This window comes from Acipenser ruthenus, chromosome 1 (assembly GCF_902713425.1).
Source record: "Acipenser ruthenus chromosome 1, fAciRut3.2 maternal haplotype, whole genome shotgun sequence".
Lineage (NCBI taxonomy): Eukaryota > Metazoa > Chordata > Actinopteri > Acipenseriformes > Acipenseridae > Acipenser > Acipenser ruthenus.
The window spans coordinates 7037573-7054940 of NC_081189.1; the positions used below are offsets into that span (position 1 = coordinate 7037573).

Consider the following 17368-nt stretch of genomic DNA (forward strand, 5'->3'; position numbering starts at 1 on the left):
TGTGTATTCACTGCTCGGTTAGTTAGTTTAGCTCCTTGATGCTTTCACAATTGGGGACTAGCCCGATACTGACTAAACACTGATCACGGTATTTCACCGCACATTAAGATTCATTTCTTACTTGTTTAATATCCCATTGTCCACATTCCTATTATATATGATCCTCCATTGTTGTCTCTGCTTTGATGATTATCAGACATGGCCAAAAAATCAGGAGAGAGATGCAGAAGAAGCCTATTCTATTTTAACAGCTTCTGTATTATTATTATTATTATTATTATTATTATTATTATTATTATTATTATTATTATTATTATTATTATTATTATCTCTAATGGCTACAGTTCTTTTGCAAGAAGGCATGTGAATATTTCATGGCATATAAAAAAGTCTTTTTTGCGTACATTGCCCCCCAATCCCTTCCCCATCCCAAGGCACACTTTGTACGGTTTCAGAAAATGTCGATCATTTTGGACGGCACCTTACATAATAATGTATGCATCACCACCATCCATTACTAATAATAATAATTTAAAAAATGGTCTAACCTGCTGGAGTCAGTAAAATGCAGATTAACACCACATCCGTTAACGCACAATATTTTTTTCTCAAACATACTGAATTTCTGAACTCGGATCACTTAGGACACAACAGAAACGTTATTCTCGAGTACTCTATACTGAGCTTCCTGTGATATCAAAATAAAGAAGGGGGTGGCGGTCTACAACAAAAACATTCAAGACTTCTGGACAAACGAAACTGAATTTGGTCTGGCGACACGAAACTCAACGGTCTATTATGCAATGGGCAATATTACAACGTCTGATTCAATAACAACCACCCTGCTGCACGGTGGCTGCATGTTGGAAACATTATTCCTTTCAACCTTAAGCACTTTCGTAGATTATAATAATAATAATAATAATAATAATAATAATAATAATAATAATAATAATAATAATAATAATAATAATAATAGACAAAATTCAAAAATCGAAGTATTTTTTGGAAAGTTGGGACGACTTGTTTAGTAAGTACGTATTTCACAACAAAAAAACGTTTGGTACTGTTAGATTAGATTGTGAGAATGTGATACCATCAACTGTATGTGCATCATTATTACAAGGCTTCAAGGGGAGCTGTAGCAGATCAATTGAAGCCTTTCTTTCTAATTGGCTAGTAATATTATTCCATAGCCTCTGTCTCACGTGTTTACTCTATCATTAAACACTGGAAATATACCAACACTGTGGAAGCTGCAGGTGTATTACCACAATCGAGAGAAACTTCACGTCATGAGGATCGTCTTCCAACGTTTTCACACTCAAAACATGACGACATCATGGCAGTAAACTCTTAAAAAACATTTTCGCGGCATTGTGTGTGAGATGCAAACATGCAACATAAGGACCCGAAGACAATGATATGGGTCATCATGCGGGACACTGCGGTCATAGCATTTGCTGTCGTGCAGTTACACACATGCACAACCAACTGATAAACTACATCGCTGACATAAAAACAGTAAATCGTAGTGTTGGCCAAGAGAAAAAATTCAGGGGTGGCACGGGCATAGCTATACTGCTAGACCTGTTCACTGACAGCTACAGCGCAAGCGCTGCTACAGAATGTGTGCATCTTCTGACACACCCCTTAGGGTTCCACCACAAGCACGCAAGCGCAACTGGTCGTTTTCAATAAAATGCTATCATTCATTTGGCAGTTATTGTAAATGTATTATCTTCTCTCTGTTGGTTTGTAGAGTGTTTGTGTACTGTATAAAGACATATGCAATGCAATTTTAATGGGTTCATTTCTTAAGCCCGTTGCAAATATTCATTTCATTGAATAATTGTCATATACTCTCCACATACAGTTTATATTTCCCAAACTGATAGCTCTGAATTTGCATCAGCAGACATGGTGGGGTGCATGGTACTGAAATACTTTTTATCATTATACATGACTCAGTAATGACTGCATGTTGCCACTGTTAATAATGATAAGAGGTTCAGTCTAGTGCATATTTCCGTATTATTTAACGTTTTTTTGGGGGGGGGTCTTTTTTAAGTATTTTACACTAATATTAACAACCAATTTCAATATCAAGGTAAATTGGCAGTAGCAATACGGTGTTATTTTTACAGTGTATATGGTAGTGGTGTAAAAAGACATTCACTAGAAGATGGTACACTGTAACCTATACACTGCTCTATGTTATGTTCTAACTGTGAAGCATATATTAATTATCCTGAATGTTAAGCAATAATAACTTTATTATAAGAATCAATCAAATCAAAATATATAAGTACATACATTCCAGAAGTCCACTACAAAAACACACATTTAACTAAATTAAGCGTATGCGCCTGATTTACAGTTTATTCCCAAAATCACTTTTTGTGTCCATATAAGTGTCGTAATTCTTTTATTTATTTATTTATTTATTGCAATACCAGTTTTTCATTTTACAAAATTGTCACTTCGCCTAATTTAATTTAAGGTATAATGGTACATTGCTTTACTTGCATTATATAGCCGATTTTACACCGTTACATGCTGCATTGCTTAAAGAAAGAGAAGAATTTCTAGCAAATAATCACCTGTAATGTGTTATAAGCAGATCGTTTTTATGAGCTATAATTTTACCATCAAATATACAAGCAGAATTCAGATTTACTTTACAGATAGTTGCATCAGAGAAGACGCCAAAATAATAAGAAAGACATATCATTAATAAACTTCACGCAGCCTCTTTCGTTAATGTATCATATTGAGCTTTCACAAGACGCAATGTCACCGAGGGACAGGGCGGATTTGATGTAACTGACTGACTGCACCGCTGTAGTCTCCGTCTCTGAAGTCGTGGTGGTTGTGGACCGTTCTGCTTTCCTCCCCGGGTGCACAAGCCGTTCCCTGTGAAACGTGTTCTCCCTGTACTCCTTCAAGCAAGAGAAGCACAGTTTTTTCTCCAGTTTCCTCAGGTAAACGTTGTCGGTCTTGAAGAACAGATAAACGTAAGGGTTGACAGCACTGTTGGAGACGACAAAAACGCCCAGCACCGCGATTACCTTCGCGTCTAATTCCGTGCTGGTCCCGAACGCCACTTTCATTTCGATGATGAAATAAGGCAGCCCGCAGATAATGAAGAGGATGATGATCACCAGGGTCATTTTGAGGGTTTTTATTTTGGCGCGGGGGATCGCGCTGTTAGTTGCAATAATCCTCACGGGTCTCCTCGTTAGCTGTTTCGGGTCTGCTCCTTTGCTGTCCACGTGCTGCTCTTTCCTCCAGATCGTCCACAGGATTCGGGTGTAAGCAACGCACAGGATACAGAACGGAGCGAAAAACACGGCGATGGATCCGTAAATTATGTACATTTGGAAATGCCATTTGGGCAGGTCACCAAATGTGCTGAGGCACTTTTCTCCGCCCTTGACTTTGAACACAAAAGCCTGCGGGACAGAGAGGAGGAGGGCTGTGAACCAGGCAACAAGTGCCAGTATTTTTGTTGGCAGCGGAGAAGCCAGGGGGTTTACAATAACGTGGTGCCTCTCCAGTGCGATTACTGCAATGATGTTGGACGAAGCAATCAGTCCAAACACCTGCAAAATTTTGAAGAGCCTGCAGGCCAGTTCCCCTGCCACCCACTTGTCTTCTAAAACCTCCCAGATGATCTGAGAAAACAGAGTGAGGGCCGAGACGCACAGGTCCGCCAGGGCCAGATTAGTGATGAGGAAATCGATTTTCCGCCTCTTGCTTTTCCGGCAGCAGATCTTGTAAAGCACGGTCGAGTTGCCCACCAGTGCCACTGCAAAGATCACGGTCATGGTGATGATTCGGATTGGCCTGTCATACTGTGGACTGTCGGTGGCTTCCCCTCCAATGTTGGAAGCGTTTAGATTCCATTGACTGACCAGCAGTGAGGATGAGTTCGCGTGCAGGTAACTATCAAAGCTGGTCAGAGCTTCCATCACTTAGAAGCGCCTTTAACAATGTTTTCCAAAGTACTTAATTAAAAAAAAAAACAGAGGCAAAGCTTTCCTCAGCAGATATGACGCAAACAGCTGTTGGTCAATGGATCACCTGTAACCAGCCAGGGAACATCTCGAACAGAGAAAGGGCTCTGAATACCAGCAGTTTATATAGAGGCACTGCGCGTCATGTGATGACAACCAGAAGGCATGGGAAGGTGGGAAGTGCTGTATAGGGGGCTTGTGGTGACGTGCAAGTCTGCGCAAACTGATTATAGTCTTACAGTCTTACTTTTAGCAATTAACTGGTGGACTTTTGAATGCATATTTAATTGCCATTAAATCAATACTTTGCATTTAGGTCTACACTATAATACGATTTATGTGTACAGATTCATAGATGGGTTGAAATGGTGGATGGGTAGAATAAAAAACAGGCAAGACCCATCATCTGCTCCAGGCTTTCACAATCCCGGTCCTGGGGGACCCCTGTGTCTGCTGGTGTTCACGCCAGCTGAGTTCTCAAATACTTAATTGAACCCTTAATTATTCGTTAGCTTAATTAGACCTTTTTAATTGTTTTCAGCTTTTAAACATTTGGAGATTTCAAGTTTATACCATTTTATAAGTAACTTGAAATCTGCAACTTTTTAGGTCTAATTAAGCACATTATTAGTTCAGTCAATTAAGGGTTCAATTAAGTAATTGAGAACTCAGCTGGAATGAAAACCAGCAGACCCAGGGGTCCCCCAGGACCAGGACTGGGAAAGTCTGAACTAATCAACTAAAAAGGTGTTTTATTGTAGCATTGATCAGTGAAATTCAGGTCGTAGTTTGCCATCTAGTGGGAAATACATGTCTTGCATTGTGAATGAGATTTCTTAAATGCAGTGCTGGACAGTCCAGGGTGTCTGTCTGGTGTTGATGGCGAACGGAGGTTCTTTTCATAGGACCAAGAGCGCCCTCCCCTGTTTCTTCAATAGCTTTTTTTTTTTTTTTTTTTTTTTTTAAACCTTTGCTTCGTTTAGTAACTTTACAAGTGTATGTAACTTTTATTGATAGCTTTTAGTGACCTTTTTTTTTTGAGTAGTTTTATTTCTTTCTCTTTTTAGTATAGTTACCCATGTGATTTTTGTGGAGACAGTTCACTTCCACTTATTTGGTACAGTGAGTTACAGGGTGTTTTTGTCTTGGATTTGGGTATGAGCACTGCGTATTTTCGTTTTTTATTCAGTTTTGATAATTTTGTCTTAATTAATTAGTTTATTTTGACACTGGTTGTTTTTGTTTTATTTTATGTGATTGTTCACGAGGTGGCTCCGTCGCTTTTAATTGCCTTGGTGGTGGGATGCTGCTGCCTTCATCAATCTTTAGTAGTTTTCATAAACTGCTCTAGATAATTCATTTTGGCGCTGTTCTCAGTTTATAAATGAACTTTTTCAAACTGCCTACTTTGTGATTCCATTTATTCGAAGGGTTATTGTGTGCGCGGATTTCATACAAAATTGAATTTTAGGAGTCCCCCGCTCCTACATACTACTAAGTGAGTGACGTAGTCCGGTAAATTGACTAGGTGGCGCTACAACACCATTCTTAATACATTTGAAAATATATGTATAACCCATATAGATAACAACTAAAATACCTGCCTGTGTTGGAAAGATATACAACCTTTAGGTGTAAATGTATACATCATACATTTAATTAGAATATTTTCTACAAGAAAATAAGAGGACAATCAGCGGTTTTTTTTTTTCTTTAATTAACAGGCAACGGGAATGCAGTTGTATCTGAGACTGTGGCAACAAGACAAAGGTAGGGTAACTCTTGCAAAAACCTTCTGCGTCTAATTTTATAGTAACTTTCTGTAGTAGGTAAAACTACAGAAAAGCGAAGGACCACTCCTTGCAGTCACTTCGTTGCATATATACCCAGGAATTGTCAGTATTGACCAGCTAACATTTGTCCCAATTCCCAACTCGTAGCAGTCCACCAGTTGCCCAGCTGATTCTGGTATTCGTATTTTCAGCAGGCGCATTGTTTGTAGCTCACTGATATCCGTGCAGTACTGCTGACCCTTTGATGTGCATTTTCCCAGCATATTGCACATCAACTAATTATCTGAAGATGCTTGCTTTGGTTAGATGTATAGATAGATAGATATAAATAGGTGTATGTGTTTATTTAAAATATAGCAGATTAAAGAAAGTAACAGAATATAATCCTGAAGTGGTTTGAAATGTTGAATTGCACTGCAAAATACCATTAACAATTAATTAGTTAAAATACTGCATTTACTACAGTGTATTGCTACCAGAAAGTATAAGGGTAGTAGAGATATCCAAAAATAATTAAACACACACGTACGCACTTATTTTGTAAAACCACTCCGCGCTCAATGGGTTTCCATTTTGAATATTCATTTAAAGTAAGGTATATCTAAAATATTCACATCAAAATGTCCCGTCATCAGTCCCAAATACCAGTCCTGTATGACGTGCAAAGAACAGCGTGTAACCTCCCCCAGGAAGAAGCTAGCAGCGAGTACAAAACCACTTCCGGTGTCACGTGCTTTGTGCTAGCAGTGCTGCTATAACATGTGGGGTATCTTCTGCAGGCACCCACAAATATAAATACCGCCGATATGATTACGGTAAAAAAAAAAAAAAAAAGTCAATACCGCTAGCTTAAGTGTTTCTGGTTCATTTTGAATGCGTACAGTATTTTTAGTCTGTCGGCAACTTGTATCCTTGCTAACACATTTTGCGAAATGATTAATTTTACGCCTGTCGACCCAAGGAAAAAGACAGACGTGAAGACCTCGAGTTCTCATAACAAATTTCCCGGGTCCGAGAAGGCCCCTGATTGCACTGGCTGGCCCCACGCCTCACGTGGAGGGGCTCCCTCCTCTCTCCCAGCTGCAGGTTCCAGACTCTGAGAGCAACATCTGACGCGCACAGAAGCGAAACAGTTACCAGCAATTAACGGGTAAACAGCCCCTGCGGTGTACAAGTCACCGTAACAAAATGTATATTCATAAACAAAAGACAAACAAACACAGGTACAGGTTCTGGTAATTTAAAAAAAGAAAAACTGCTATGTATAGTAGCAAATGCCTTTTATATAGTCATTTGTGTAAGTAACTTACGCAAAACTAATACTGTGTTTCTGTTTCTTCTGTAAGGACGTCTATATTTTCACAGACAGGTTAATCTACAGCACTTTACCTCTTAATAACCATCAGTTGGGTAGTCTATTATTGTTATTTTTCTTATTGTCACCACACAACAGACATGGTACACTGGGTTCCAGGCTGCCTTCTTTAAAGTCAAGGTGTGTGAGGCTGTGACCAGGGTACATGCGTTTTGTTCTATGTAATTTCATTTTCAGACATTACATTTCTATTATCTGAGATGTTTAATCTCTTCTCCAACATTCAACAGTATGTTTATTGCACTGACGTGTTGAATGTGGATTTTGTTCCCAGGCAAGGCTGCAAGTTTAGTAAAAGGGTTAACTCAGCATTGTGTGCTGGGAGAAAACAGAAACATACGTTTGCAAAAACAGCCTTCTAAATTGTTGAATTCTACTGCTGCATTGTCTGTTACTGACTGCTTTTTGTTCAGGGATGGAAATAAGCCTCCTATTGCATAGCAGTTTCACCCATTCCAGGTTTTACTATGAGCTTGATCAGCCACAGTGTTGGTAAAACTAGAAATGGAATTGCTATGCAATATTTTCACCCCTCTGATTATATGGGCAGTATTTTGGAAGCAAGTGAAAAGGTGAAGATAATAGTTTTACAGTAGAAAACGAGCAAGCAACTACTCCACAGCAGCAATGGAGCTCTCTTCAGTGTAACCTAGTTGATTGTTGCTAGTTTAATAACGATACAATCGCTGTATTCCTCTGGGGAAAATATAATTCCAAACACTGCATGAGTGTTTTCTTTTGCAGGTTCTTTTTCACTTGCTTCATCAGCAACTTCAGAACACAAGCGTTTCCTCGAATCAAGGCTTCATGTTTTTAATATTCTGAGAAATGGTTCATTAAGTGAAGTGTGTATTTTTCAGGAAACAGAGATAGACATGTGTTCTTTTGTAGACCCGTGGATTAAATCCAAGTTAAATGGCTACCGAAATGAACCGTGACAAACCCTTACTACAGATTATTTTTACAGAATTTTTTTATTTATTGATTTGTATTTTTTTTTTAGGTAACATGTAAGGTATGGCCTCTACAGCTGGAGTAGAATCATCAGTTTTTGTGGGGAAGGAAGATGACCTCATACAGTCCAAAAGAAAAACGGCTGTTGTGCATGGCAGGCATGTGGTAGTTATCTACCATGAAGGAGAGTTCTATGCCATGGACATGCACTGTTACCGTAAGTTATTGCAGTTTTATTGGTTTTGGAGAAAGGATGGGTGTGTGTGTATATATATAATATATATAATATATATATATATATATATATATATATATATAATATATATATATATATATATATATATATATATATTATATTCCACCTCGCTCCGCAGTGGTGGAATGACCTACCTACCTACAGTGGAATGACCTTCCTACAGATGTCAGGACTGCCCAGTCCCTGACCACATTCCGGCGCCTCCTTAAGCCTCTCCTCTTCAGACAGCACCTGTAGAACTCCTCTGTTTTTCCCCTGGGACACTATCACCCTTCCTTAAATGCGCTTTATTTGCTCCTATCTGCCCCCTATTTTACTGCATTTAATCCTGTACCTCAGAGTACTGTAATCTGCCAAGTGTTTAATCTGTAGTATTTTGTATTTAATCATATCTTGATGTAACTATCACTGTTATCTGCTGTATTATTGAGTTGTATTTTGTCACACTTGTACTTGCTTGAACCAAAGTTATTGTATTTATCTTGCTCTTATTGTATTACTTGTACTGTAACACTTGAAATGTATTTGCTTACGATTGTAAGTCGCCCTGGATAAGGGCGTCTGCTAAGAAATAAATAATTATATATATAATTTGTTGGCTGCATTTCATGGGCTTGATGTCTCTTTTGCAGATGCAGGGGGACCATTACACCTTGGGGACATTGAGGCAAGTCAGTGCAGTACTGCATTCCTACTATCTGTACTTGACTGCTCCCTGCAGGCTAATGCTGTGCTACCTCAAGTGCAATACAAAACTTCCTCTTGAAATTTGGGATTAATACTGGTGTGTATTTGTAAGTGTTCAGTCCTAGCTCTAATCAAGTTGAGAGTGCATGTCTCGCACACTCTTTGTTATGTCAACTTGATGAGAGGTAGCCACTGAACACTTCTAAACATACATCAGTATGACATTAAATCTAACTACATAAGTCATAAAGCTGATATTAATGTATTTAATCTGTTAGAACCTGCTGTGGTATGAACATTTACAATGATTTGTCATTGAGTTCATAAGCCTCGTTTCTTCTAATAGGTTGCTGGTGACTTGAAGTGATGCACAACAATGGAATTTTATGGTGTGGAATTTTCTTAAAAGCTGAAAAAACTAAATTATAATATTACAAAATAAGTCCTGTACAACCTAGGAGTGTTTGAAAGCCCTCAATTGTGGTGACTGGGTTTTTGTTTTGGTGGGGGATTGCATACTATATACTTACTGTTTCTTCAATTTATCTTTTGTAGGAGATCAATGGCAAGCTGTGCATCGTGTGTCCGTGGCACAAGTACAAGATCACTCTGGCTGAAGGAGAGGGTCTATATCAAAGCATAAACCCACGGGCTCCCAAGTCCACAGCCAAGTGGTGCTCCAAAGGGGTGAAGCAGAGGACCCACTGTGTTCATGTGAGAAACGGGGACGTGTACGTCACTCTCTCTGACCTGAGCGCTGGCATAGACTCGGACTACTATCAGTCTGAAGAATATAGGCAGACTCTGAAAAAAGCATCAAATACCTGACCCGATGAACACGTTGCACCAACGCTGATCACTGCAACTGCAATGCAGACGAGAACGTTTGAGCCACTGCTGAGGCGCCCTTGCTCTGTGAACACCTCTTTGTTTTTTAATCTTGTGTAGACATTTTTCATTAGTGTGTGTGATATATTTTATGTATTTAAAAAAAAAAAATGGTATTGCTCAAGCAGTGACAGCTTTTGAGCACCACTGCAGAAGACCTTTGACTGGGTTTGTTTAAGGTTGTTGTTGTTTTTTTTTCTTGGTTATAAAATTAGATGATTTTTTAAATAAGAAATGTCTGATCTATTTTGTGTTTATTACATTGTAGTACTTGTTGAAACGCTTGTCTATGGCTGACTTACTTATAACTGATTTATGATTGAGTGTTGACAGTTAAGAACAGGTTACAACATTATTGAACTGCGGTAACCAGTGTTTAAAACATGCTCATATACAAAGTTTGGAGATGCGTATCCTTTTTACTTAGAGTAAGGAGACGGAGGAGTCGCCATAGGAATCATACAGCCACTCCTGTCGCTTCGATTCGTAATACCTGGCAGTGACTCCATGCTTTGAAACCACAAACCCCATCCCTGCCCTCTCTGTGCTTTGCCACCTAGGCTGTTCTTCTACGGCTGCCTTTCTTACCAGGGACATAGCCCTGTTAAAGTGCATTGACTGCGGACAAAAGAAAAAAAGCGTTATTATTTGGTATTTCTTATTAAATAATTTAGTAAAAAAGTTCAATTTTTTTTTTTAAAGATGTATACCATGTTTAAACAACATGATTTTTTATAACTTTGTACATGTGCTGTTGTGGGAATATTCCTGTTATTTCTTTAACCCTTTCATGCACAGCCCCCTCATCTGGGGACAGATAAAAACAAACTCTTCTAGTCTTTCTATGGGGACATGTTAAAGACGCAATTGCATGATAGCCTCATGTGAGGATGCAATTTATTCCCCCATAGAAAGCAACAGGAAAAATGTTACATTGTCCAAACCAATTTTTTTTTTCTTCAATATTTCATGCATGAAAGAATTAAACTGTTACTCCTAATATTTCTCTTGCCCTAAAACACTCATTGCTCCATTCATATCTCAGCAATTGACACCAATTGCTATTTTGCATTTGCCCTCAAATTTAGCATAAAGCTATTTGAATCTTAGCTTGTAGTTAACATTATATACTGATTTTTAGCTTATCTTAATGAACTCTACATTGTTACTATTACAGACAAGCCACTTGACTTAACTGATACTGCCAGTGACAAGTTGAAAAGGGCATGATGGTGAATAGCAATGTTACAACACAGTACAGTAATTGTAAATATGTTCAGGAATCTCATTGATAATGTTGGTGGTGAGTAAAGCATAGCATCAGAATAGGAATTTGTACCGTTAGGCTGTCCACACAAAAAGCTGATGGACTAATAGAAAGAAATGCAACAGCAATTAAAAAAACAGACTACTTCCTACATTCTTGAAGCACAGCAATAATATGTTTTCAATACACCTACCAGGTACATGCATACTGTGTAAGAAGCCTGCAGCATGCCAGAGAAGGCTGATTTTGCAGGCCAGCTTAGTAGATCCAAAACGGAGACCTTTCCACCCTGCAACAAGAACCCAAAGTTTTAACTCTTGCATGTTGTATTTATAAACCTCGCCCTTTTAACCAACCAGGGCTTAAAATGATCCTTATTACAGTACGAGAATTTATATAGTGCCTTTCACGTCAAGCATTCCTAGGTGGTATGCATAGCAAGGGTATTGCTTAGCAAGCAAATGAAAGCCTCGCTGACAGCATTTCAAAGCGCCGGTGTCCCATCATCATGATTACATTGCGGTATAATTATTTTGCGTCTGTGTACTACAATTGTAAATAGTTTAGCCTTCTGTTTACAGCTTCATGCATTCAGTTGACAGACCAGTTTGCTTAATTTCTCCACTAGAAGCATCTCTCCTTGATACCTACGTGCTGAACACACATGCTCCTGCTAATACTTGCACTAGTAACCATAACTAATGCCTCCAACACATCACAGTTACAGGACTGTTTGTGTCTTGAATATTACAGTGTTAACATTTAAGGTAATAAAAGTAGGATAGGATGACAGGAGGGAAGCACATTTCACAACATTGTCGATCCATTTTTTTTAACACTGGCAGAAGAAGAAATGTCCCTTCTTAAAGTGAGCTTTAGAAATATGCTACTTTGAGAGCCGTATTTTTAGCTTGTAATCTGATCAAGCCCCTGTCCCCCAGTTTGTTCAAGCTGCTGTCAGGATAGTTTATCAGCTGCCGTACAGCCCTGTCCCACCAAATCAACACCCATTTCAACCACCCAGATTCTGTTACTGGACAGGCTAGAGTGACTGAAATGGACATTGCTCTGTGACACAACCTGCTAGTTCGCCAGACAGATATGCTACTATATAACTAAGATTAAAATCTCATTTGCAAGACCATGACCATGAAAAAATAAATAATATTTAACATTGACAACAACAGCATCTCAATTTGAAACAAAAAACATATTGTTTTCTGCTGTCCTTTTTAGGCTGATGAAATAAATAATGGTACAATAGGTCCAACCTGCATTTTTACTTTCTGTTTATACATGCTCCTTGTGAACTGACTTCTACACAGAATAAAGCTTGTTTGGGGATTTGAAATGTGTGTTTGCAAGGCCCTGCACAACACATAAAATGCTGCAGAGTATAAAAATTGTCTGTTACATTTTTCTACCCCTAGATGTCACTGTAATAAAGTTTTTCAAGACGTAATTATCCTGATAGCAATCCACAGTTGTAACAGTATTGTCAGAAAGAGTGTCAAGAATCAACTATAGGAATTAATACAGTGAAAACCCCATACAATGATCATGCTTGGATAGCTCCATTTTGATCACGTACGGAGATGATTGGATAAAGTGTGAGGTTTTGTATTGGGTGGCTAGTAAAGAATTTTTACAGTATATGATTACAGTATATCATCGATTCAGTTAACCAGAGGTTATATTAAATGTTTTACTTTTCGTTCATTTATTATTATCATCATAACGAGAGTAAACTGCAACAGATTTTGTGATGGCAAATCTGTAACAAATTTCATGTTTTGAGAAAACGTACTCAAGTTTTTGTGGTAACGGCTTTGGTGGCACCAGTTTTGATCCACTTGCAAATTGCAATCCAGCTGGTTTTCAATTGGTTGTTTCTGATTTTCTACCAAGTTTAAGGTTGTTTTGTGGAAATGTTATTACAGCAGCATCATCGGTTGTAACTGATGATGGGTTAAGGACATTACAATCAATTCCAAACCTGAGCTAGTCTACTGTAACTGCTGATCCCACTATCCAGTTACCTGCTGGTGCCCTGAAATTGTGATCATCAGTGTTACTAACCAATCAAGTAGATCAAACTCCCTGAATACCCATGTTGGGCACAGTCCCTCTGTTTGGTACCAATGAAGTATGCTGCAGTTGACACCTTTGGGACTTGTGAGGAGGTAATGCTAACGAGAGGCATGAGAGACATTTCTTAGCTGTTACTTGGAGTTTGCCAAATTATTCAGATTTGCGAATTGCCTTTATATTGCTCTGCGTTTAATTAAAACAGAATGTAATAATGTGTTTGTTGCATGCAGGGACTTGCTGTATATGTATAATAATATGATGCTGAGCTGTAAGATGAGGCCCTCATCAAGCTGCCTCTGGCACTGTGTCTGGCTAGTGCCATTGTCCTCTGTGTTTCATGAGCACTCATTTCACAAGTACCACAGTTTAAATAAATGAATAAAACCGAGAAGACGTGTTGTTTTTACCATGGCCTGGGATGCTGAATGCTTTGCTTCGCTAGTGGTTGTCATGGAGAGCTGGGCAGGGGTGTTCTTCTCAGAGAGTCTGGGCTGCTGTACTGGTGCCTGTCCTGGTTTAGGAAGAGCTCGAACCATCAAACCCCTGCATCTTCTCACAATAGATTCATAGGGCTGCTAAATGAAATACATGGGCTGAGCTCTGTTTAGTGCCTATGCAAGGGTGATGTTTTTTTTAATGTGACACTGCAATAGTATGATATCTACCTGAGAGGACTGGGGGACTTCTACAATGTTAGGCATTTTGTCCTTCACTTCCTCAAGAATGTCCAAAGAAGCTTTCTGGACTGTCGACGCTAAAGGGGTCAAAGCGACAGTATCAATGTGTGGTGGTTCCATTCTATAAAGCATGTTTTGTTCTTTTAACCAAGAAAAATGCTCATTGAGATACATCACTTCATTTCCAAGAGTGCCTGGTAGTTCACAAAGACAGGGCAGAGTATTCTTTATGTGTTCCAAAAGCACAACAACTTCGAGTACAAAACAGTGGAACATGTTTACAGTAACAACTGCTATACAAGTTTCAAGTGTCAACAGGGTGAAGCTTATAAGCACTATAACACCTCTATGTGAAAACAGATCACCATAACTTACATACCCCTATACTAAATTACATCACAACTGGAAGTGACGTTTGTGTGACATCATCCACTATGTGACCGAGGATTTCCCCCCAATTCTTTTTTAGGACGGCATCAATTTGTCCCACCTTTGGGCTTAAAATTGTACAACATTTGATGTTTCTAGTTTGACTGGTGGCAACTCATAATGCAATAATAATATGGACAGTATTGCACTAGTATGAAGAATTGTAAAAGTCTACATTTACTTTTAAAATAGAATTGTACAATTTCAGTCTCAAAATTTCAAATTGACTTCAATAGACCATAGTTCTTTGCTTCATTAAGCGCGTTTTTAAATAGAACATTTGCTCTTGCACCAATGGGATTCATGCACGTTACAATATTCACATGCAACATTCCATTCAGGTAAAATCATTTCCAGCACACTGACTGCAGGCTAATATTACAAATGCAATTCTAGCAATACAATCTGGAAAGCAAATTATTTTGGTCATCCACAAATACATACCGCTACACCAGCCAGAAGTTCAAAACGTCACCACTATGTACAGTATTGTAAACCAGCTATTTTTATATCAGGAATGTGTTTTCCAAGCAAGACAAACAAGTTCATAGTATGGAGTTTATTTTTTATTTAACTGTCATCCAGGAGGACTGATCATACATTTACATTTTTACAATATTTGTGTACAAATTTCAGAAATATCGCGATCAATTACAGGTTAAAATTCACATTTCGAGATTTAAAAAAGACATTAAAAGGTGTGTAAAATTTCTAATTTGGGCGCAACAGCATTCCACGTGGCCGTTCTCCCTTCTTAAATAACGAATGTTAGATGGTTATCCCGTACCTTGTCCTGAAAACTTCTTGAGAAAGCTTCCACATATCCATCCGATTTTCCTGCTTAACATGATCTATAAACTACCTTATCGTTTTCAGACACTTCTCCCCCCAGACTCCCTGAAGAAACAGTACGGGGCACTATGCCTGTTACTGTTTCATTTTCTTGATAAGTGTAGAATAACATTTCAAAAGGCAACGTATTTTTTTTTTTACTCCTGCAATGTCTAACACAAACCCTAAGCTTTTGACAGGGGTGATGACGCAATAATGAAGCACGCGTTGCAAATAAATTGCTACTGTAGCGCCGTTTCCTTTAAAGTTATGACTGTGGAAATAAATGCGTCCCGTTTTTAAAATGAGTAAGGGACAATTTTAAAACAAGTTATTCGAAATGTTTCACTGTAAAAAAAATACATTGTAGCGTAACCTAATTAAAATAATAATAATAATAATAATAATAATAATAATAATAATAATAATAATAATAATAATAATAATAATAATGCTTGCCATGATTTTGGCCCCAGACAAAAAAAAAATATGAAAAAGGCCTTTTCACTACTTACCTGGGCTATTCCTTGATTATTGGCTGCATTATCATATCTAATATAAAGAATGCATAAAGCTGCAATTCTTAAAAAAAAATAATACAAATAAGACCCAGTTGGGACTAATTAGCCCCGTTTTTAATAGGTGTTGACATGGTAGTTTCAAAACTGAAGCAGGTGTGTGCTGTTTTTGCATGGGATATTAAAGTGTCTTAATGGGATATTAAATACAACAGGTCTGACACAAAGTTTGGTCCTGAATATAGTCCCAGTAGTTTTTCTCAACCTTTTATTCTCAGCTGAAGTCACTGAAATCAAGCTGTATACAATGAGAAGACATCACAGACAATAGGAAAAACAGCTGCATGAGGAATCTTCCTTCTTTATTCTGGGACTAGTGTATCTGAGAGACAGATGAATATGTATGTATCAGAACATCTTGTTTGACACAAATAAACAGTGCATTGTTTTATTATTATTTATTTAGTAGACACCTTTACCCAAGACAACTTACAGAGACTAGGGTGTGCATCATCTGCAGAGTCACAACTAAGTTTCACTGGAAAGACAGAGCACAAGGAGGTTAAGTGACTTGCTCATGGTCACACAACAAGTCAGTGGCTGGGATTTGAACCAGGGACCTCCTGGTTACAAGCCCTTTTCTTTAACCCCTGGACCACACAGCCTCCTTATACAAACAGCAGAGGCTGTCATTACATGATTCTACAGTAGTCAGCTTTTATAAGGCTGCCATTTTGAAAATAGCTTTGAAACAGACTTTAAAGTTCTTAGTGTAAAAAGTTGTCGGGATGTAACAATGAAAAGACAAATTACAGGTACATTATTTTAAAAGTTGTAGCAACGCGTGGGGACGTATATAACGCTGTATTTCTTAGAAGCCCACTACTCTCTCTTTAAGGTCAGTGTGACAGGCAGTGTAGTGTCATGCACACAGGGCACCTCACACACATTTAATTGGTCTGTGGCTATTAAAACTAAATGATGTTGTATCTGGATCATCAAGTAAAGTAATAATCTGATATAAACACCAGTGGATAAGTTTGTGTGTGTGGAGGTGTAACAGAAATGAACATAAGGAATATTCTCTGTGGAAAGCGACTGCTTGTACACTGGGAAGGGATCATGTTTAGACATTAGACATGGCTGCACATTCTGGAAGGGACTGCACATACTGAGGCCCAGAGAGCTAGTACTTTTATTTCAATGGGCACCTTAAAGGATATCTTAAAATATATTTTATAACAGTAAGTTGCCTTGCTAAGAAATAAATAAATAAATAAATAAATAACAATGTCATTTTTTTAGAACTAATGTTACAAAATCCAGGACCAGCTGTGGCCAGTGCTGATCATTGCTGAAATTTCCATGAGGGGTTTGAAAGAGGGAAACAATGCAAGCTCTTGTGTTGTGGTCGGAGCGTGGGGATAATGGCACAGTCATCTGTACAATTATATTGTGAAGTTAACGTGATGTGAGAAACATTTTGAATACCCTTACATAACCCCGCCTCCAGTTACACGGTATATCGGGTTACAGAAACGAGCAGTCAACTTTTGTTTGGAGAGCTCAGTTAATATAACGCA

General features: G+C 38.3%; 3 protein-coding genes across 16 annotated transcripts; 1 reads left to right on the forward strand and 2 right to left on the reverse strand.

The window, feature by feature from the left end:
- Positions 1–2768: 2768 nt before the first annotated feature.
- LOC117973377 (probable G-protein coupled receptor 150) lies at positions 2769–3974 on the reverse strand. The gene has a single exon (XM_034925584.2). The coding sequence runs from the start codon at positions 3972–3974 to the stop codon at positions 2769–2771; it is 1206 nt and encodes a 401-aa protein (XP_034781475.2).
- Positions 3975–4669: 695 nt separating this feature from the next.
- LOC117403661 (Rieske domain-containing protein-like) lies at positions 4670–10974 on the forward strand. 14 transcript variants are annotated; one of them, XM_034925847.2, is made up of 6 exons: positions 4780–4911; positions 5744–5789; positions 6774–6962; positions 8191–8358; positions 9030–9064; positions 9640–10974. In XM_034925847.2, the coding sequence occupies exons 4-6, from the start codon at positions 8205–8207 to the stop codon at positions 9910–9912; spliced, it is 462 nt and encodes a 153-aa protein (XP_034781738.2). In that variant the 5' UTR covers positions 4780–4911; positions 5744–5789; positions 6774–6962; positions 8191–8204; the 3' UTR covers positions 9913–10974. The 14 variants fall into 14 exon arrangements, with proteins under 14 accessions (XP_058843532.1, XP_058844268.1, XP_058843974.1 ...); XM_058987549.1 differs by lacking the exons at positions 4780–4911; positions 6774–6962 and adding an exon at positions 4670–4766 and having other exon boundaries at positions 8203–8358; XM_058987991.1 differs by lacking the exons at positions 4780–4911; positions 6774–6962 and adding an exon at positions 4674–4766.
- Positions 10396–15430, reverse strand: LOC131697562 (spermatogenesis-associated protein 9-like). The gene is made up of 5 exons (XM_058987402.1): positions 15224–15430; positions 13996–14084; positions 13738–13905; positions 11433–11528; positions 10396–10590 (listed from the first exon to the last, which is right to left on the reverse strand). The coding sequence occupies exons 1-5, from the start codon at positions 15282–15284 to the stop codon at positions 10396–10398; spliced, it is 609 nt and encodes a 202-aa protein (XP_058843385.1). The 5' UTR covers positions 15285–15430.
- Between the last annotated feature and the right edge of the window lie 1938 nt (positions 15431–17368).